The sequence below is a fragment of the Solenopsis invicta genome, chromosome 6, assembly GCF_016802725.1.
Source record: "Solenopsis invicta isolate M01_SB chromosome 6, UNIL_Sinv_3.0, whole genome shotgun sequence".
Taxonomy (NCBI): Eukaryota; Metazoa; Arthropoda; class Insecta; order Hymenoptera; family Formicidae; genus Solenopsis; species Solenopsis invicta.
In genome coordinates this window covers 9,683,489-9,705,075 of record NC_052669.1, presented here as the reverse complement: position 1 = coordinate 9,705,075, position 21,587 = coordinate 9,683,489, and the positions used below count along the sequence as shown (strand labels likewise).

Sequence of the window (21,587 nt, the reverse complement as noted above, 5' to 3'; positions counted from 1 at the left end):
TAATTTTTGAAGTGGCTCTACAGATCACAAAATCCTTTTACAGAATAAAAGTACGCACCAAAACAAAGTGCGGGCTGGTAAATTTTACGAGAAAATCGAACAAAAAGTTAAAAATTTATTTATTTTTGGCTCGTGGATCTGTCAACCGAGGTTAACTTTTGTCATTTACTAACGTTCTGTAGCTCGTATGTATGAAATGAGACCAGGCCGCACTTTAGAAAACTCTAATGAACAACACTGACTGTGTGTCATTCCAGTCAAAAGCCTAACAAAAAAGTTTAACATGTAAACAGCTGTACGTGTACAAATTTTGCTTAGCGCACGTAAACAATGGCAAGCAGAGTAGTGACTGTAGTTGATAGGTCTTTTCGGAGATGGCGAAATAATCGAAAAACAAAGACAGATCTATGCGTTGGACAAAGAACGATAGCCTGGTCTCCCTCGAAAAATAATCTGCAATGCCGACGTCGAGGAAGTTCTTCGGTCACTATAGCATCCTCTTAAACGATTCGATAGAAAAGCGATTGCAGCAAGTGGTTGCACGGGAAGGATACTGGACCGACTATTAGTTGGTGCCAGTATTATTTCAAACGGTTCTGTTGAGAACCATCAAAAACCAGTAAAAACGACAAATGTGATTGGTCAATTCTAATAGAAAAATTAACCGATTAAGTTAATAGGCGTTGGTGCAAGTGGCCCTTAACTGTCGATTAAGTGTCAAATGTGATTGGTTATTTCAGGTCAATTCTATTTAACGACAAATGCGATTGGTTGATTCCGATAGAAAAATCAGCCGATTAAGCTAACCGGCATTGGTGCAAGTGACCCTAAGAAAAAGGCCGGCATGGCACCTGCGGCCGTATTCTTGAAAAATAACGTATACGAAAATACTGGGGAACTCTATAATATATGTAACGTATACTATAGTATTTTCGTATATTTGTATACGTTATTTTTTAAGAATACGGCCCCTGCTCTCAGGTTCCGTTCCTCTTTGTCGAGGTAATTGACCGATTGTGTGCATTAGCATCAGTGTACGTCCACGTTGTAGAGATGGCGTTTCGAAAAATCGTATCGGCCAGTATCGGCCGATAAAATTTAAATCGTGAGCATGGCCACTCTCAGATTTCTTTTTTCTTTTGATCTTTTTCGTAAAATCTATCCTATTCAAGTTTTTTGGTGCGCATTTTTATTATACAGAAGAATTTTGTAATCTGTCAAACCAATTCGAAAATTATTCTGTAATACGATCGGTATTTAAAATCTTCTTAATTTTCTTAAGAATTAAAAAAATATATATATGGTTTTTAAAATCAATTTGTCCTTTTTTTTATTAAAAATAGTTTAACGATTTTAATCCTGAACATAAAAATTGCATAATTACACAAAATGAATTTGGCGAAGCAAGAACCTTCTTCTTCTATGATTTTTGCAAACGCAAAAATTATTGAGAAATAAAAAATGCTTCAATTAGTAACTGCTAACGTAATTCGTATATGCTATGAATATCAAACAATTTTTGATAAAATAAACATTTTTGTTATTTACTCCTATTGCTGTAAAGCAACAGGAGCAAAAAAAAGCGATCGTATAAGGTATTCTAGAAAAAGAATGAATTTATATATTTTCCACTTGAGAAAAATTTTATTTTTGTATATACATAAGGAAAACGAGATGTCATATGTAAAAAGAATTACTTCTTGGGTTTTTTATCTTTCGCAACTTTAGTCACCTCGTCGGGATTGTCGGACGCGTCCTTAACGCGCTTTGCACGAATGCCAACTAATCGCGCGTCAGCTCGTGCTTTGCGAAGGGTTACGTATGCCGAGAATTTATTTTCTTCTTCGGTAACAGGACGAGCCTTCGCCTTGGCAGGTGCTTGATGCCGAATAGGCATGGGATCACCCTTGATCTGAACCGCGAGTTTTCTCTCCTCTTCGGTCGCATCACCCTTCTTGGGCTAAAATTTAAGAAAATAAATTTCATGCAAAATATTTTTCTCTCTTATATATCAAATTGTCATGTAACTTCACATTTTTAATTAGTATCTACATTAATTTAATATTGAATTAAAATGAACAAAGAGAAAACGTTCTATATAAAACAAATCTAAAGCAATTTGAAATTATATACCTTCTTCTCATTTACAGGGAAGAGGATCAATTTGGCCTTATACTCCTTCAAGCGCTGAGCATTTGTCTGCAAAGATTCAATGGATTTGTTCCGACGACGGGGATCGACCGCAATTCCGATTGTTCTAGCGAATCTCTTGTTCAGACCACCAGCTTTCAGCTCGGCAAGTGTGAAACCTCTACCAGCGCGAACCTTGGTATGGTAACGGAATGTCGGACAATGCACAATGGGTCTCAGAAGATTTACAGGTCTAAAGAAAAAAATAACCAATGATATTCAACTACCAAAACAGAAGATAAAGTTCATTGCGTATATATGGAAGCATTAAAAGTAGCGAGTTAAGATTGAATCTAGAAAAATAGTATCAACATAATACAAATACATATTTCATGTACATACCTAGGAGCGACGGCTCGTGCTTTCTTGACACGTTTTTGCTTTCGACGGATCTTCCTCGCTGGTTGGTTAAACCAAGTCTTCACGTATCGTTGCCAATCCTTATGGAAATGGCCATTTGGGATCATATTATTTCCCTTACCCATGATTGATGTTTAATATCTGCATCAGAATAAAGATTCAGTATTCATGTTTACACCAAGTAAAACTGAACATTAAATATATTCGTAAGTAAGATACATGGTCCAATAACTAATTTAATTATAAATTTGTATAAATTTTATTATGAGATGAGAGGTTAGTATCTGTAACGAGCCGTAACAGTTCACGCAACCTAACTACATATTTATATTTGACAATTCATATTTGTTATGAAATTAAAGATCATTAAATTGTTGAGATCGAAGAAAAAACCGCGACAAAATTTTACCGAAGAAAAACAAAAGTTCTACAGCAATGAACCCGGATTCTAACCTCTCTTTCGTGACGTAAACTAAACATAAATTGAAAATAATTATTTTATCACAAAAATTAGATGTATGAGGCAAAAGTAGTCGGAAGCATAGAAAGCTACGCATTTTCACTGTTACATATTACGTAAAATATACGATGGCGATACCTCGCATAGATTTAAACCCCCTGACATTCACTCACCAACTCACGGACGCGAGACAAACCGGAAAAGGAGCGCGAGACCGGCGGAAGTACATGAAAGTGATACTTTTCGAAGCAAAAATCTGTCCGTTGCACAGGAACGGGTTCTTTCATCGCTTTTTTCCGAAATAATAATTACATCAATAATATTTCGGGATATCTAACATTTTGGAATAGCGAAATAAATAATCGTTCTTATGCTACAAACAGTAACTTACCTACAGTCGTAGAGAAAAATGGCAGCGCACGTGGCGTGAGGGTACATGTGTGTACCTGGAGGCGGTCAGACACGGTATTTCGTCTCACTTTGTTTACTCGAGAAGAATCTGATTTTTACAATGATGCAAAGATTATCTTATCCCCTTAAAATGATATCACGGTGCAAGACACGAAGATTTTTAAATAATTTTATTCAACTGTCGACTGCTGATACGTCACTGGTATTTTTGTTTTAATGTTTATCTCGTTGAGTTTTTATACAAATTGTTTAAATATTAAACATAAAGTTATTGAGTATAAAATTTGTTTAGTTAGTTTAGCTAACTTTTATTTTATTCGTGTATTCAAATGTGAGAAGTTTTAAATATTCTCATAGCAACCTCATAGAAGTGAATTTTATTACTGATGTTTTTGAAACTATTTTATCTCTTTGTTGTCATGTCATTGATTGAAGCGCTGCCTTTCAGATTTCAGTATGCGCGCCAGAGAAAAAAAAGGCGATAGAGCAATACTGGCGCGATAAAATTAATCTTCACAAGCCTAGTGTTGATGGTGATGCCAAAGATCAATTTTATGTTCTTTCTATGTTTCCATATCCTTCTGGTGCCTTGCACATGGGTCATGTTCGGGTTTATACAATAAGTGACACTGTTGCTCGATTTTACAGACTGAAAGGTACATCTTTCAAGAAGTTGCAATGTCTCACATGAGATTTATATAATAAATCTTTATAATGATGCATAATGTTAAAAAATAATTTTTTGTAAAATTTTATAAATTTAGGTAAAAATGTAATTCATCCGATGGGCTGGGATGCCTTTGGGTTGCCAGCGGAAAATGCTGCTATTGAGAGACAAATCAATCCTGCTGTATGGACGAATGAAAATATAGAGACAATGCGTAATCAATTAAAAAGGTTAAATTATTCTTTTGATTGGGATAGAGAATTTGCAACCTGTGATCCAGATTATTACAAGTGGACTCAAGAATTGTTTCTAAAGCTGTTTGATAAAGGTTTGGCCTATCAGAAGGAAGCCTATGTTAATTGGGATCCTATTGATCAGACTGTACTAGCCGAGGAACAGATAGATGCAAATAAGCGATCTTGGAGATCTGGTGCACTTGTAGAAAAAAAATTGTTGAAGCAGTGGTTTATTAGAACAACAGCTTTCGCAAAGTAAGTTTGAAAGTGATAATTGAAAATAATACATAGTTTTCTGAATAATTAAAGTTTTAATCAATATACATAATTATGTTGCAGATCATTGTTAGAGGGTTTGGATGATCCAACCTTGAAGGAATGGAGAGACATTATAAAAATGCAAAAACACTGGATAGGCGATTGCAATGGCATTAGTATAGATTTTAAATTAGTATCCAAAATTCCAGAGTTCCCAGGGATGTTAAATGTATGGACTGATATGCCAGAATTTGTAGAGTATGCAAAGTTTGTTGCTATTTCCCCTCAAAGTATTTTGCACCGTAAAGAACACACATACGAAATAGACGCCGGAATAAAAGGTTTAAACGCAAAAATAATAAATCCTTTTTCCGGTGAAGAACTGCCAGTATTTATCACTGATAAAGTCGTTTACCCACCATGGAGAGATGCCCGCTTGGGTATACCCTCGGCATCGATGGACGATCTAAAATTCTCGGAGTTGGTTGGAATACCATTTACCCGGCATTCGATTCGTAGTTACGAACAGCAACAGCAAAAGATAGCCGAAGTATTTCAAAAGGCTAGAGAGTGGGGAATAGGTGGATATCCAGTGAGCTCGAGATTACAGGATTGGTTGATCTCTAGGCAGAGGTATTGGGGAACACCTATACCCATTATTCATTGTACAAAGTGTGGCGCACAACCTGTACCCCGCGATCAACTTCCTGTGACATTACCAAAAATGGTGCACTCGGATTTGAACAAAAGGTTCTCCATTCACGATGCGAAAGACTGGTTGCAAACGACATGTCCCAAGTGCGGAGGAGAGGCGACTAGGGAAGCTGATACAATGGACACATTCGTAGATAGTAGCTGGTACTTTCTAAGATTTATAGATCCCAAAAATAAAAAAGAAATGTTTTCGACAGAAAAAGTTAAGAAGGCCTTTCCTGTAGATCTCTATATAGGTGGAAAAGAACACGGTATAATATTTCCTCAATTGTTATACTCGTACATTTTTATCTCAAATTAAAATATTCTTTAAATTATATATCTTTCAGCTGTGCTCCATTTATACTTTGCTCGATTTATGAGTCACTTTTTACATTCGGAAGGTCTTTTACCATGCCGAGAACCGTTTAAACAACTTCTAGTGCAAGGAGTAGTAATGGGTAAAACGTATCAAGTTATAAGTACTGGCAAATACATACCAGAAAATGAAGTGATAATGGAAAAAAATCAATACAAGACAAAGCATGGAGAAGTTGTCTCTATGCACTGGGAAAAAATGTCAAAATCAAAGTACAATGGAGTCGATCCTCTTAATCTATTGAATAAATATGGGATAGATGTGACAAGATTATTAATACTGGCCGATGTTGCACCAACATCTACTAGAAATTGGTCGGAAGATAGTAAGTTAAAAGCCACCAATTGTTTAATTGTTTGTTTTATTAGAATATAATATACTTATTTACATAATTGCGCATACAGCTATTAAAGGTATAATTAATTGGCAAAACCGTATTTGGACTTGTATTAAACGGTTTAAGAATGAACGCGATAAGATGTCTCCAAAAGAATTCAAGAACGAACCTACCGATCCTAAATATGCCGAACACGATGCGTACATGTTCGACAGTCGAAATTACTTTCTCAAAAACGTCACATTTAACATAGTAGAATCGCAGCAACTTAGTGTAGCGATATCTCGAATGCAAGGACTTACAAATAGGTAAATAATTGTGTAATTCCGTGCAATGATTTTAATATTTAACTATACAAGTAAATAAAATCTGAATATGAAATTACAGTTTGCGAAAAGTTGGCATAGAGTGTATAAAAAAAAGTCGCGAATACGAGCGAGCGTTAGCTGTTCAAATTATAATGCTCGCTCCATTCGCTCCACATTATGCCTCCGAATTATGGGCCATCTTTCGTTCTGCAAAGTATCACCTCATAAGTAATACAGAAGTTGACTTGAACAAAGATGTATTTGAACAAAAATGGCCAGATATTGATATGGACTATAATCTTGTGATGAATGTTTATGTAAGTATATATTATTATTCATATTAAATTAGTGATTCGTAAATTTTTAAAATTGGATTACTCATAATTATGATATTGATCATCAAACAAATTTAGTATTTTATTTGGTTTACATGAAATATTGTTTTATAACAAGAAATATTGTTTTATGTGAGACTGTATTTTTTCTTTTATATAGATGAAGTCTTAACTTAGGAGAAATTAATAAATTATTATAGTTTATGTGTTTTAAAAATAACTAAAGTTAAAAATTAAATCATTTAAAATCAACCAAGTTAAACATTATTAACTTTTAACTTTATTATTTAACTCTTAACTAGTTACTATGCAACCCTGAGTAAATACCATTAAAATACATGAAAAATTGTAAAATTCTACATATAGAATTTCTCATACAAGTTTTAACATCTTTATATTAAGTTGTCTTTTTTAATTATATTTACACTAGGTGAACAAAAGGGACTTTCTTAAAATGAAGATTCCTCGATGTAAGTTGGACGAAATGACGGCAGATACAGCGTTGGAATACGTGATTCTAGATCCATATTACCAAAAATATTCGTACAATAAAAATGTTTTAACGATCAATTTTGAATCAGTGAAAGGCTGTGATGCATCATTGTACATAACCATGGAAAAACAAAAAGAAGATTAGATAAGAGGTAAGCTTTAGGTATACATAAGATATTAATAGAACTTATATTGCACTTATTAACCTCTAGAGGAAACTGATGTATCGACTCTAGAGTGGTTTCGGTTTTTTCAGAGCTCATTACTGTTTATATATCTCAAAGTTTTAAATTGAAAACTATAGAAGTCGTCCGAAACAACCCCATCCTCTAAACGTTAATATAGAATTATTTATTACACAAAGAACAAAGTTTTCAACTAAAAATGTATGATAGATCAACTTGTTACTTACCTAATGTCATATTCTCCCTCATATCCATTATGTGGGATTGTTTTCAAAAATTTCATGTAATCGGAGGGAAGATTATTTTCTTCGGCCCCTTTTAATATCATGCTCCTGTGTAAAATAAGGCAGAGTACAAGATCAAAGCAAATTCCAACAAAATTATAATTGTGTTCAAATTATTACAGTTGCTTTTTAAATTATATATGATCACATACAAATATAATGGTGAGGGTCTCTTATCCATTGGAAAGTCTTCCGGCTTTATATATTCCTTTGGATTGTTACACTGCTGGTACACCCTACAGTTTAGCGTTTTACCATCAGGAGTTTCAACGTTTACTGACATTGCACGATATATATTGTCTTGAACACCTTCCTGACAGTCTAATGTAGCTAAATTGCACTTGTCTAATTCCCAGACTACACCCCACACAACTGAATTTTCCATTTCTACAATTGTTGCAGATGTTCCACACCATCGTTTAGAATATCTCTGAAAATCCAATCTGAAATTCTGTAATGAAAGAATATATACTATATATGTGTGTATATATTATAATAAATGTACAAATGTAATAAGATTAATATTTAAGATTTTGTAGCTTGCATTTGAAGGCTAAAGAAATTTGAAGAGTTTTATATTAATTAAATGTATATATAGTTTTAAGAAGATTCTTATAAAAATATAAATATATTCTTAAAAATGAATATATTTAGAAAACTTTTTAAATGAAGACCTTTAAATGTAATCTTACTTTTGTAATTGTCTTTGATCTTTTTCAAGATTTAGTATTATATGATGTGTTTAGTATTATATTGTGTGAATTATATATAATTGTTGCATTTTCTTTAATCTTTTTGTTTTTCTTTTTTTATATCATATATTATAGTCGCAGAGGAACCACAACGATTTAGGTAATGTTGGGGTTTGTATGGCCTCATCCATTGCAATACTACTGTATGATATATTAATATATTGAAATTATTAAACAAAATTATATTATTTAAAAAATGTTCCACATATGCAATTAATATAATAAATTAAATATCTATAAAACAGTTTGCAATAATTTATATTGAATTGACCAGTATTTTGTCAGTCAACAGACAAACTTGAAGATAAAAGAAAAAAAACAAATATACTTGTATCTTTAATTTTCTCAACTATACCTTTATGTAACCAATGTTTTTCATTACTGCAGTTGGATTACTTAGACGTATTCTCTTGGCGAGTAAATTGCTGCCATAAGCAAAATACAGGAACGTGTTGGACATTTTTCAGACTAATCCTGCAAACTTCTCGTAAATAAAATATCAAAATTTAAATAGCAAAGCGCGTTTTGCAGTTTCGACGCGACTGCAGTACTGCGGTCGTTCAAAACTACGCGTGAGCATATTATATATACATACGCACAGTGTGTGTAAAACAGCGTTTGTATCTACGAAAGATAAGGTATCTCATACGTATGTACAGTGACAAGTCGTTGTTAATAATAATCCCACGGAGAGGAGGGGGGGGGGGAATAAGCGTTCCGAGCGCGAAGCGCGACTCTTCCGCGTTTCGGTCTTTGTCGGCGACGTCGTTTATCCAATTCTATCTGTCTAATTGATCCACATCCACCGGTTCCTTGTCGGCGGGATCCACCGCGTCGGTAATCCCGGTGGGTCGTTGATTTGACGCGCGCTCCGCGACGCGAGCCGACCCAAGCCGACCAACCGACCGAACGAACGACCGTATTTGACGAGGCCGAAGCGTTCGCTCCACCGAAGCGCTCGGCCGTTTCCCCCTTTTTTTCCTCCTTTTTCCCCCCGATCACGTAGCACCGTAGCGATCACCGCGGACCGAGTGCGATCAGGCGCACCTCGTGAAAGCACTCGAGGCATTCGGCAGCGCGATCACGGGATCCCGCGGGGATAATGCCGCGGAAGTAAAACGCGGCGGTGTTTTTCCATAACCTAGGTTGTAAAATCGTGTGGAGGTAAGGCAGCCCGATGCAAAAGCGGGCGTGATTACGCGGACGCCGCGTCGCGAGTCGCGGCACCGTTGTTTATCATCAACGCCCTGCCGTCCCCGTCTTCCCTCGGGCGCCCCGTTGACGTGAGTCGCGGCGTTCCTAGAGCGTCGATCGCCATCCTTCCGCGATTTTTTCCTCGTTCTATCACTCGTTTCTCGATTGATGCAGAGCGTTCGTTTTCTTCCTGTCATGGCGCGAAAAAAAAAAAATTACGGGGTTCCTGAGGAACGAGCACGTGGCACACGCATCCTCGAGACTTTCAATTCTCTTCTCGATTCTCGTTGAAACAAACGTTCCGACGGGAGCACAGACTTGCACGGTTACGCGATAAAGCACACGATAATTTTCATGATAATTTACGAGTATAAATAATATATTTATTTATTTATAATATATTTATTTATATTTATTGTCTAGTTATCTTTAGAATTAGGGATTTCTTAAAACTTGAATACGTGCATCTTATAAAGTTTCGTGTAACTCTAAAAATAATTTATTTCAATGCGTTTTTATAATAAGAGAATGAATTATTTAACAATTTTGCCGATGCATATCGATCATACTTTTATTATACTATGCATATGAATTATACAACTATATAATTGACTTTTTCAATTAATAATGTTTTATGTCACAGATATGCCACCGACGAAGAAGGGAGACTTGGATAAGTTAGCATGGGCATGGATAGAAAGTGTCGATCCAGACAAGATCGAGAAAATACATTTGGAAACTGCATATAGGATTGGATTAAAGAACTGCAAAAATTGCAAGTAGGTTGGAAATTTATTTTCTTGCAGAATAAAAGGAGATTCAAATACATTAGCTATGTGTTGGCTATATGTTGCTATTACTATAGTATTGTGAAATGTATTTGAATTGAGAATTTATTATTTGCAATGTTGTTTCAGGCGTAATTGCACCTATAATCCCCAATGTCTGACAGGTTTAGGGGAGGAAAAGTATATGAAGTCCCAGCCAGCGGAGGTAGTGTCTTTAGAAAGTTCCTTATCTGAGTTACGCGATCCGACCCAATATGTCGGCTTAAAGAATTTAGGTGCTACCTGCTACGTCAATAGTTTAATTCAAATGTGGTTCCACAATGAAGATATGAGGTACATGATATATATTAATTAATAACTGAATCTTTCACGATATATGTTGCTTTGTATCTTAATAAATTTAATGTCAACAGGAGAATAATATACAAATGGGATATTACGGAAGATCCAGAGGAGAAGGAGGCGTTGTACCAGTCTAAGAAAGCGGGAATACCCTACCATCCAGCAACCGCGGTCGGCCAATTGCAGTACATTTTTGCAATGATGCAATTTGGCAATCGGAGCCTCCTCGATCCAATCAATCTTGCAATCGCGTTATCCCTGGATACCAGAACGCAGCAAGACGCTCAGGAATTCTCCAAGCTGCTATTGTGCCATATCGAAGGAAAGCTGCAGCAAAACTCAGAGCTGAAGCAGATGCTGCAGAGGCTGACTCAGGGAAAATACAGCTATATCAATCGGTGGGTTTTCTGAAGTGGAACAATGAGAATTTACCTAAACGATGATGGTGCTGATGATCTTGACGATGAAAACATGGTAGGACACGTTGCTCGCTACGATGACTGGCGCGACCAACTGATCCGGTGGAGAGAGAAACGTCTTTTTAGTAGGTAATTAGAATTTTATGTTTGATTCCAGTTGCTCCACGTGCAGCACCGAGTATCCTACGTCCACGACATTCTATGAGTTGGATTTACAGCTGGCGGCAACATTGAAAGAAGCGATCGACAACTATTTGTCGGAAGAACAACTGACGGGGGCGAATCAATACCATTGTGTTACTTGCAATGATAAAAAGGACGCCAGGCGATTTATACGACTGGAATCTCTCCCGGAGACTTTGAATATTCAGCTAATGCGCTTTGTATTCCATAGGCGAGTCCTTTACGAATTTTATGTTAAACGATAAACTTGATTTGTTCAAAATAATGGCTCAGTTATTTACAACAGAGATTCCGGACAGAAAAAGAAGTTGAATTCATATATTCAATTTCCCGAAGATCTCGATATGTCGGAATATATTAGATGTCCGCCTCATACTCATCTGTACAGTCTCGTCGCCGTATTGAGCCACAAAGGTCCATCCGCACATTCTGGGCATTACATTGCGAATATATGTAATTCAAGTGGGGAGTGGTATCAGTTTAGCGATGATAAAGTTGAAAAAATGCAGAATAAACGAATCGAGGATGGTGTAAATGGTAATTATATTTTCATCAAATTCTCTAACAAAAAAAATTTTTTTTCTAACTTTTCACATATGAAAAGACAGAAAATCAGTTTTTCTGTTTTTTTTTGTATATAGATAAACCAATGAAACGTGGACGTGTTCCAAAAGGATTTCTATCATCCAATACAGCTTATATGTTGGTCTATAAAAAGTTAACTGCAGATAGTCGAACAAACGCTACAAAGAAAGTGAAATTGAAGAAACCTGACGCGGAGGTATCCTGTGATATTATTTGCCTCGAGAAGCTTACGGTTAAAGAAAAATCGGATATTCAAGATGAAACAAAACAGAAGCATGTTGAAGATGCATCATTATCTCAAGAAGAAAAGTTATTAATTGAAAACGAAACAAAGATATCGACATTAGATTCAGAAAATATAGTAGAAAAGGATGAATCTACGATAAAGACTGATACATTTACTACGGATGAAACTACGGAAACTGTCGCTAATACAAATGGATGTAAAGATACGCATGATTCTACCGCCGAACAATTACAGAATAAAACTCATTGTCTAAAGCAGCCGGTGGTGAAAGTTGTTAAACTTGATTATAAACGATTGAATGGTGACGCACACAGAGCTATGAGTTGCGGAGAACGTGATTTTTACGAAGAGGTAATCTTTTTAAGCATAATTTCTTTATGTTTAATATTTCAATATGTTTATAATTCAAGTTTTACGTAAAACGTTTCAACATATTTTTTTTTCTATAGATGGAATTTGAGAATTGGCAAGTAAGTAGCACAATGCGTGATCTTGTCAGACAGGAAAATGTTAAACATGAATTGAGTTTATTAGCCGCACAGCAAGAAAAAGTAAGGGTCTATCATTACATAGAAATAAATTATTCTTTTTTGTACTTTTATTGCTATATCATCTTTCTTTTTTCAGCAAAAAGAAATTGAGGATCAAAATTCTAAACGACAACTTGTAATTGATGTATATAACATAATCCAATCAACAGAATCTTGGAGTAATTACTACTGGATACCAACCGATTGGCTATCGAAATGGCTGAACGGACATTCCTCTGCACTTGACGTCCGTCCGATTGACAATTCTAATTTAATGTGCTCGCACAGTCGACTTGATCCATTGAAAGTTAGTCGAATGAAATGCGTGCCAGAATTGGTAGCTAAAATGCTTTACGATAAATATCAAGGAGGCCCACAATTAGATCAGACATTTTTGTGCGAAATTTGCGTGAAACAACGCTGTAAATTATTACGCTTTAAGGTAGCACTTGAACGGGATCACAAAGAAGTTGGAGAGTTAATTCGTACATTTAAAGAACCGTAAGCTTCTTATAATTTTTGAAAGTTTGTCAAAATGAAAAAGTAAAATAATAATATTAATGATAATGATATTTCTATTTTAGTACTGAAACGAGTTATATAATTGGTACTGATTCATTACGATCATGGCGAAGGTTAGCTATGGAAACGTTCCAAGAGGATATAGAACAAAAGGTGGACGATTGTCAGGATACTCTCCAGGAGGACAGCAAAAATACGGACAAAGACGGCAACGATTGTCCAAAGGAAGTCGAGGAGAACAAGGAGAATGAAGTTATCATAAACTTCAACGAAGACTTACTCTGTGAGCACAAGTCTCTTAAAACGGCAGATTCTAGTAGGAAAGTGATACCTCAAGAAGCATGGTTGCTTCTCAAGAAATATTTTCCAGATTCGAAAGAATATCCCATTGGATCGCCATCCTGTTCAGTTTGCGAGGTAGATAAATCTTTCATTCTTGTGTTTACGAATAAATTATTGAAATGTTTTTCAAATGTCAATTGTGTCTATGTTTCATTGTTTCTCAGGAGAAGATGGAAAATGCTCAAAGAGCGAAAAAAGACGACAAGATAAAGGCGAAGCAGCAGAAAGACGAGCTCACCGACTTGTATTATGGAAGGAATAGGAATGAGATCGTCAAGTGTAACGACTCTGAGAAATCTTTCTACATCGTTGAGAAAGGCTTTTTGGACAGTTGGCGTTCATTCATTCGGTAAGTTAGAATTTTATGTTATTTCTATTATATCAATGGCACTCATGAAAAGCGTAATTGTCTTTTTGATTGAATGTGTTTTATAATGATCTAGTACATTATTTTAAAAAATCATGTTTCAAGTTATATTAATTAGTTTTAATTTTAATATAATTCAATATTTTGACGATCTAAAAAACTTTTACAAAAAAAATTAAAAGATCAATTTATTATATTGTACACAATTACATTACTTTGCTGTCGATATCTTAGATTTGACATGAAATCACGAACTTCGCTGTTGGTAACTAACTGTTCTGTTTTACCTCCGTGGCGATTAAGATGGCGCTAGTTGTCTTAAAAATTGCACGCGTCGACGCAATTTTTCAATCGCCCGCCACCCGCCATTGCGTAAAAGAAAAGCGGTGATGAACAACGTTCTTTTTTCGGCATCCAATATCGGTGAATAATATACGAGAAGGTATGTTGCTTGATAAAATTAAATGTTTGAAAGAAGGAACGTGTTTGTAATTAAGAAAACTCGCATAAAGAGACGCGGTCTCTCTCGCTGCGCGTGTCACTTGGCGCGAGACGCGAGTCTACCGCGTCTCTTTACGCTTCACGCGGTATGATAGTTATTGAGATAAAGTTACTGAAGATCAAATAAAGATGGATTAAGTGTTCTCTAATTTAGAGCATCTAGAAGGTATTTAATGTTCGATCAAATTGCAGTTAATTTGTCTGTATGTATCTACTTATGCTTTTTCTTTAACAAATTCGGATGCAAAATTAGTATTAAATTTTTGCCAGGTAAATGACTAGGTTAGGTTCCAACGTTCTTTCCAAGGGAAACTCTATCTGAAATAACACAGTACACGTAACGTATATTATGTTATATCGAGTAAAATTTTCCTCGGAAGTGTTTTGGAATATAACTTTAAAATTGATTTTCTTTGTTCTTCCTCCTCCTCCCTCTTCTCTGGATTGGTTTACCTAATTTCGACTAATTTAATTGACAAATTTTTTTCGTTTCTACATTGAATTCAGTATTTTTTAATTTTAACATGTTTATATTTGGGGAATATTTATTTATCGAACATCAATTTGATAATTTGACCTCTTAATAAATTATTTATGTTCTTCTGAAACGTCCTGCATTTGCGGATTTTTGTCTCAACTCTTCCGCTGCGATTGCGAGATTTTTGCGAGAAACGCAGTGACGAATGCTCGATCTCGCGCCCGTCGACCGTAGTCGAAAACCGGTTGTCGTAAACGTTGGAAAGGGAGGGTGAACGGGAAGGGTAGATATATCCGGGATGTATTAACGAGCTTTTCCTAATTATGAGAAAAAACTGGACCGCGCGATTAAGCTGGGCGGCAGCGGCGGCAGGTTTCTCTCTCTCTCTCTCTCTCTCTCTCTCTCTCTCTCTCTCTCTCTCTCTCTCTCTCTCTCTCTCTCTCTCTCTCTCTCTCTCTCTCTCTCTCTCTCTCGTCTCTCGCTCGTGTGGTTGCGGGGGAGGGCCAGCACGGGAGAAAACTAATTGAAACCGCTTAACGACCCGCCGGCAAATGATACATCGACCCCGACGAAGGGCCACCGGTGTCTTAATATCGTTTCGCCTTCTTCCACGGTCAAGACCGTAAATGCAATTTGGACTCTCGCTCGATCTTCTTCGAGTTTCTACTTTTCTGGGGTATCTGTCCCTAATCTACACTTCACTCGGGGAAAACATCCTAAAGACACGCACTTCCTAAGTACGTGCGTCCACCAGGAATTAGTCCGAGCTCTTCGCTTTCACTCTGTTCGTTGATCGAAAATATCTGCAAACTTAGTATGCCAAGGTATCCCATACAGCAACAGAACATTCCGGCAGTGTTGTTGCAACTTTGCGACATTTCTGCAATATTGAAATGTTGCAATGTCGCTGAAATATTCTGTGCTGTCTGAATATTCTAGAACAAGGTTTCCCAAAATTTGTATGTGAATCACGGCCCATTTTTTAAAATAGCAAACATCCACGACCCATTCAGTAGTATCTTTATTTTTAGTAGATATAAAAAATCACGACAAAGAATGATGACTCGATCATTTATGTATTTACATTACCCTGTTTATCATATTACTCCTACTTTTTAATTTTTTATTGAATATAATTTTGTCTAAAAATCTATTTCTCTAATGTGATATGAAGATGTGAGAAATGCGCTTATTTCATTTTTCTATTGACGATAGCTTTAATGTCAATGCGAATTATTTTCATGTGCAAAAAGTTTGATAATTGTAGTTTATTTCAAAATTTGGTTTTTTCTTTGTTCCACCGCTAAAAATTTTTTCTACCAAAAATCAGCTCGCGATTCACATTTCGGGAAATCCTATTCTAGGTGCATGCATGCATAGAAAAATATTAATATTAAATCAACAATACATTGTTTCATAAGCAAGAATATCAAATCTTGAAAGAACTTGTAATCTTAAACAGATATAATTTACTAACAGGAAGAAATTTTTGTTTTCTTATGTAAGCAAATTGTGTCTGTATAAGATTATTAAATTTTTTCAAGAAGATTGGATATTCCTTCTTATATATGAAACAATGAATTGTTGATTTGATACTAATTTTTGTCTGTGTGACAGTTTATAGATCACAAAACTTTTGATCCAGTTGCATCTGAATTAAATTAGCTTAATTTTAATTAAATAGCTGAAGGCAAAGAAATTACTAAAATATCTTTCGGCTAAAGGGCGAGATACTCCAAATGAGAATTAGAAGAACATCCTCACTTTTATCACGCGCTTCCTTTGAACAAAAAAGATCCTTCCTCTAAATATTTTAGAGGAGTATTAGTAGATTCCGTGTGTGACGCGACTCTGTTCGGAATATGATCTCGTAAATACAAGCGGGATCCTTCCGACCGTGAAAAAAAGTCTTTTAACATTCTGGATGGCATTATATCTGTGCCCACCCTTATTATACATTCTCTCGCGCGCAACGCGACACGTTGGCTGGACACTTCGGATTGACAGATTCAAATTCGCCGGGGCTTAAATCTCGTGGATTCAACGGTGTGCGAGCTAAACCGGGATCAACCCTTCTCGCGGATTACACGTTTGTCGTGTCACGCGCGATTTCGGTGTACACGTAACGCGTAGGGGTATGAAAACCACGAAATAAGTGGTCGGGTTCCCGTATTAAACAAGCAGTTACACGAGTAAGAAGGAGGATATATTCCGTGACGTTCTTCTCTTCCCGTACGATATAGATGAATGTGGACTATTTGCACGTGGTGAATTGTTAACAGTGTCTTTGAAAATAATTCAGCCTGACTGGCGTTCGTGGAAGAGTTAAAAGTTCTATTCTATGAGCATTTTAATTGGAGTGACGCGCGGAAAAACGATAATTCGCTGCTACGTCCCCGTTTCTTGAGATTGCGAGTGTCCACGATCCATTATCGAGAATTTGCTATTAACCGAGGGAGAGAAAATGTGAAAAATATTTTTCCGGACCGCTGGCATTGTCTTCGACCGACTCCTTTGTGACGTCGGTGATTAATTTTTCAGCAGGTCGGGCATGCCGCCCCTTTTTTGCGCCACCACTGCCGGTATAATCGTTCTTTGTATTTTTCGAACAAAACTCCATAGTTCGTTGCTTCCATTACACATAGTTATATTATATAGTACGTGCATAGTGTGCTTTTTACAATACTTGGGATATAACATTACTTTATTACTATATATATATCCTTTATATTAAACTTTTTTTATATTTACATACCATGTTAGAGTCACGTGCACGTATACAACTAAATTTTCTCATGAAGCATTATCAGTTTGAGTATCTTCAAATAATTATTTTGTTTGTTTAAGCGTAGAGAAGTAATTTTTCAAAATATATAAAAAAAACATCTCTAATGATTAAATTTAGTATATAATTTTATTTTCCTAGTTATGTATTATGTGCGATGTGTAAATCCAGTGTTTTCTCCATTTTATTCACTTTTGTTTCTTTTTGGAAAAGCATAGAAGTTACCTTATTCTCTCTCTCTCTCTCTCTCTCTCTCTCTCTCTCTCTCTCTTTCGACAAGCAATTGTTCGCCCTCATTATTACCCCTTTTATCGATAATTAGCTAAGACTCACTAATCGGGCGCGTTGGAAAGTCTTCGCGCCCTTAGGAGAACAAATGGTGGCGAGAATTGCAATCCGTTTAACTAGCTTCAAACAAAGTCCCCCGCCAATCCGTCAACGTCGCTCGGATGGATCTTCGAAAGGATTAGGATTTGCATAAACGATCATTCAACTTCCACTTGACGCCACTCATCCTTTCTTTTGGCGCGTGGATATTCCCTGACATTGGTGATTTAAAAACCTATACTATATCCCTGTTTCGTAGGCAAGGTATGAGAGATTGGAACAGTTGATAATAATCTCTCGTTCGAAATGTATTTCACTATTCTCTTCGATGCATTTGAACATAAAAATCTAATTAATTACGTAGCAATAAATAGTATAACGAGATGATTAATCTTTATCTGTTAAAAATTTTATATTTGTGACGTTTACACTATGTGCAAAGCCTGAATTTGCAGTCTCTTTAATGATAATGAGATAATAAGAATATTTTGAAAGTTCAAGTTAAAGTTAAGTTTAAGCCCCGGGATTAGAATCTTTTACTTTCCTTTCCAGGATAGAAACGAAGGATTCTGATTGGTAAATTCTCTTTTATGTGCAAAAGTCTGTTTTTCTGACTTTATCCTATTTGTACAAAGTTAATTCGTGAGAGATTTTCCGTTTTTTCTGACAAAACTCACAATGCCTATTGGCATCCCGTATGCAAGCCCCTTCGTGACGTCGTCGGCGGCCATCGGGCGCACGCGCTCCCAACTTGACTTTCGCACTTCGGTAAATAATTATTAATGATCATGCTCGGGGAAAATGTGACCGCGATCTTGTTGACACCGCATTGTAACACCGCGGACAATGGTGCCGTCGTCGTGGGTCTCGAGAAGCGTGCGCCGCGAGGCTGACGTAGAAAGGAGGAGAAGGAGGAGGTGATGGTGGTGGTGGTGGTGGCCGGGGAAGGGCAGAGGCCATAATTAATAACTGGGAATTGATTAAGGTGCCAGATAAGTCCATGGAGCCGGTAGCTTGTGTCTCTCGTCTCTCCGCGTCCTTCTCGCGCTCCCTTTGGCTGTCTCTCGCGCGACGCGCGTTATGATATGATTAATAATTTCAAGATAACGCCGCCGTCCCCGCAGAGTCCCTAACATTGTCGTCGTCGTCCCTCCGCGAAGGACCGATTTGCGGCCCCACTTACGGTCTCATAAATGACTAATTATTCTCGCCGTCCTTCGTCCAGCTCGCCCCGGTGGCCATTTACGCCGTCGGTGTTGTCCGGCGCTCGAACGCAAATCTTCCTCGCGCACATAAATTCACCGAAAGAGTGAATTTTCTCCCGAGTAGAGGACGCGACGTTTTTGCATCGCGTTCTCGTTCGCATCGGTCGCTCGACAACGATCGGCCGATTCGCTCTTACGGAAAAGCGTCTGCCGCTATTTCGATAACCCGATGCGGCCCGACGTAGGTTTTCCTTTCCTCTCCAGCGAGGGGTGAAACGCCGAAGAAATTCCGACTATTTTGCGTACATTTGGCAGGAGGGTGCCGGTGCTACGAGGCGAACGCAGCGGAAAGAGAGAGAGAGAGAGAGAGCGCAGCGGCACGACGCGAACGGACGGGGGTGGACGGGTGTTCGCGGAAGGAAAACTATAAATCATTCGACGAAACGAGCCACGTTAGAAAAAGAGGGGTGAGTCTTGGTATTGGAGGAGGGTGGCTCGTAGTCGTCGTGCATCGACTCGCGAAATCCAACTACCCTTAAATAAATTGATTCATTGCGAGAGACCTCCACGCGCGCGTTACCACCATCAACTCGAACCGTTCCTAGGCTTTCTTTCCCTTCCTCGTCCGATGGTATTTCGCTAATTTTCCAGAAATGGAGTACCACCATAGTCTCGGCAGGATCCCTGGAAATTGATCCTGTTGGAGAATTGAGCGACATTCCCTCGTGATTCGATTTCTTCGACTTGCAACCGACTTGGAATCGACGTATACGTCGCGTGCGAGTATTCTCGGTTTATATTTGTATTTATAATTTTTTGTCACAAATACGACATGGGCGGAAACGGGCAAGGTCCTTTAATCGATCTGTATTATTTTCGTCGATAATTCGATTCGTATATTCGCAAACGCACGCTCTACGCGTGGAAAGAATTCTTTCGGAATCAGGATGTGTCCTCCCTCTCTCTTCCTCTTTCTCCACCTCTATTCCTCATTCTCCCGGGGGTGGCCAGTGTCTCGGGGGCGGTCATATATCATCCACCCTTGGGGGTGGCCGCGGGGGTAGAAGCAAAAAATCTTACCGAGCAAAAACTATCATCAGTGCTCGGTAAAGCGAGCTGAACGTTTCGCCCGCCTCTCTCTTTCTCTTTCCCCCCTTCCTCCTTTCCTCGTCATATTCTCTTCATCTAAGGTCTGCGTAGATCGCTATTCTACCTACGTTTTCCCGCAGTTTTCTACAAATATGGCTAACGGTAGATTCATATAAAAATTTTATCAATTTGATACGCTTTTCGCGTTCCTAAGTGCCTAACTTGCGTTTTCATCGATGCCTAATATATTCTGACAAGAATTTCTTGCGACGTTTGCGTAAAGTAAGTAAAGTTTGAGGAGCGTATCCTATAATTTGATATCACATGTTTGAAAAGTTCACTCGTAATATCTTAATTTTTTTTTCGTAGGAAGTCGTAGATTTCACAAGAATGTGAAGAGCTTGAAGTCTTTCAATCATTAATGAAACATAAGCAAAGATTTATCTTACGTAAAGAACCGGCTGTCTTGAATCTTTGGCACGGCGCAGTAATCACTTTGAATATCTTTTGCAATTTTATAATTAATTACAAGACTGCTTCTAATGATATTCCGTATATTTTCTGCTCGTAATTTCGTTGTTTGTCTTTTTTTTCATTATCATGCATCCCGACAGTCTTATCTAAATTCATCTAATTATCGTGCATCACGATGACCTTATCTAAATTTCTGCGTGCTGCCTCGTGTCTTTAATTATCGACTGCTTACCTGCTACACTCGAACCCGTCAACTTTTCGAACGATCGTGATTTCATTCCGGGGGAGGGTGTATGGGAGATTGGGGAATATCGGGGAGCACGTTCATCCTGCCGACTCTCGGTGCCAATGTAAATAGACGGGAGCAACCAAGCATGGCGGGTGGCTGCGTTTTTTCGTGGTGTATCGCGGTAGCCCAGTGGTCACGCCTGGCTAGCAACCTACGCGTGTTGTTCCCCGATCGGGAACGCTTGATCGGTATTGAGAGATCCGGCAAAAAAACCAAGAACTTAGCCGGCGCAACGATCCTCCTTGCAACCAGCGGCAGTGCCCCCGCAAGTGCAATGCGTTCAAACGGCCAACGGACACGCGTTATAGTATATTGTAACTCGTATGGCAGACTCGCATTACATTACAACTGGCTTATAGAGTTATCAACGACGGGTCCTCTTCGCTGTTGACTTCGCTTATCGTCGGACTTCCTATACCGGACTATGTTAGAGAAAACTCACGTTTATAGGGACGACGTAGGAATTGACTTGCAGAATTTTTTTTTCCATACTCTCCTATTAATTCATCCGCTTATCCTCGTGGAACAAGTTAAGCGCGATGCGATCAGGCGATCGATAGATCGCTACTTTCG

At 37.6% G+C, this 21,587-nt stretch overlaps 4 protein-coding genes across 14 annotated transcripts in view; 2 read left to right on the top strand and 2 right to left on the bottom strand.

The window, feature by feature from the left end:
• Positions 1 to 1,616: 1,616 nt before the first annotated feature.
• On the bottom strand, positions 1,617 to 3,299 carry LOC105196865 (60S ribosomal protein L13). Of its 2 annotated transcripts, none has more exons than XM_011163015.3 (4): positions 3,184 to 3,299; positions 2,533 to 2,691; positions 2,134 to 2,383; positions 1,617 to 1,960 (listed from the first exon to the last, which is right to left on the bottom strand). In XM_011163015.3, the coding sequence occupies exons 2-4, from the start codon at positions 2,673 to 2,675 to the stop codon at positions 1,694 to 1,696; spliced, it is 660 nt and encodes a 219-aa protein (XP_011161317.1). In that variant the 5' UTR covers positions 2,676 to 2,691; positions 3,184 to 3,299; the 3' UTR covers positions 1,617 to 1,693. The 2 variants fall into 2 exon arrangements, with proteins under 2 accessions (XP_011161317.1, XP_011161316.1); XM_011163014.3 differs by having other exon boundaries at positions 3,149 to 3,238.
• Positions 3,300 to 3,396: 97 nt separating this feature from the next.
• Positions 3,397 to 10,304, top strand: LOC105196863 (probable leucine--tRNA ligase, mitochondrial). Of its 5 annotated transcripts, none has more exons than XM_039451059.1 (9): positions 3,397 to 3,623; positions 3,870 to 4,077; positions 4,186 to 4,579; positions 4,664 to 5,547; positions 5,626 to 5,979; positions 6,059 to 6,299; positions 6,379 to 6,616; positions 7,065 to 7,278; positions 10,185 to 10,304. In XM_039451059.1, exons 1-8 carry the CDS (start codon positions 3,447 to 3,449, stop codon positions 7,269 to 7,271), a joined length of 2,703 nt encoding a protein of 900 aa, XP_039306993.1. In that variant the 5' UTR covers positions 3,397 to 3,446; the 3' UTR covers positions 7,272 to 7,278; positions 10,185 to 10,304. The 5 variants fall into 5 exon arrangements, with proteins under 5 accessions (XP_039306993.1, XP_011161308.1, XP_011161309.1 ...); XM_011163006.3 differs by lacking the exon at positions 10,185 to 10,304 and adding an exon at positions 7,998 to 8,581; XM_011163007.3 differs by lacking the exon at positions 10,185 to 10,304 and adding an exon at positions 7,383 to 7,545.
• LOC105196864 (gamma-glutamylcyclotransferase) lies at positions 6,892 to 9,486 on the bottom strand. 4 transcript variants are annotated; one of them, XM_011163012.3, is made up of 5 exons: positions 8,943 to 9,486; positions 8,703 to 8,828; positions 7,748 to 8,046; positions 7,539 to 7,643; positions 6,892 to 7,222 (listed from the first exon to the last, which is right to left on the bottom strand). In XM_011163012.3, exons 2-5 carry the CDS (start codon positions 8,805 to 8,807, stop codon positions 7,201 to 7,203), a joined length of 531 nt encoding a protein of 176 aa, XP_011161314.1. In that variant the 5' UTR covers positions 8,808 to 8,828; positions 8,943 to 9,486; the 3' UTR covers positions 6,892 to 7,200. The 4 variants fall into 4 exon arrangements, with proteins under 4 accessions (XP_011161314.1, XP_011161312.1, XP_011161313.1 ...); XM_011163010.3 differs by having other exon boundaries at positions 8,703 to 8,821; XM_011163011.3 differs by having other exon boundaries at positions 8,947 to 9,486.
• LOC105196862 (ubiquitin carboxyl-terminal hydrolase 48) overlaps positions 10,187 to 21,587 on the top strand; it is a 51,270-nt gene continuing 39,869 nt past the window's right edge. The window contains exons 1-10 of one of the 3 annotated variants that reach the window (XM_011163001.3): positions 10,187 to 10,320; positions 10,459 to 10,662; positions 10,743 to 11,069; positions 11,248 to 11,484; positions 11,560 to 11,810; positions 11,915 to 12,456; positions 12,555 to 12,656; positions 12,733 to 13,136; positions 13,220 to 13,574; positions 13,664 to 13,848. In XM_011163001.3, coding sequence (XP_011161303.1) covers positions 10,187 to 10,320; positions 10,459 to 10,662; positions 10,743 to 11,069; positions 11,248 to 11,484; positions 11,560 to 11,810; positions 11,915 to 12,456; positions 12,555 to 12,656; positions 12,733 to 13,136; positions 13,220 to 13,574; positions 13,664 to 13,848 — 2,741 coding nt within the window. Of the gene's footprint in view, positions 10,321 to 10,458; positions 10,663 to 10,742; positions 11,146 to 11,227; positions 11,485 to 11,559; positions 11,811 to 11,914; positions 12,457 to 12,554; positions 12,657 to 12,732; positions 13,137 to 13,219; positions 13,575 to 13,663; positions 13,849 to 21,587 lie in introns of those variants that run through there. The other 2 variants (XM_039451058.1, XM_011163005.3) reach the window with 2 other exon arrangements.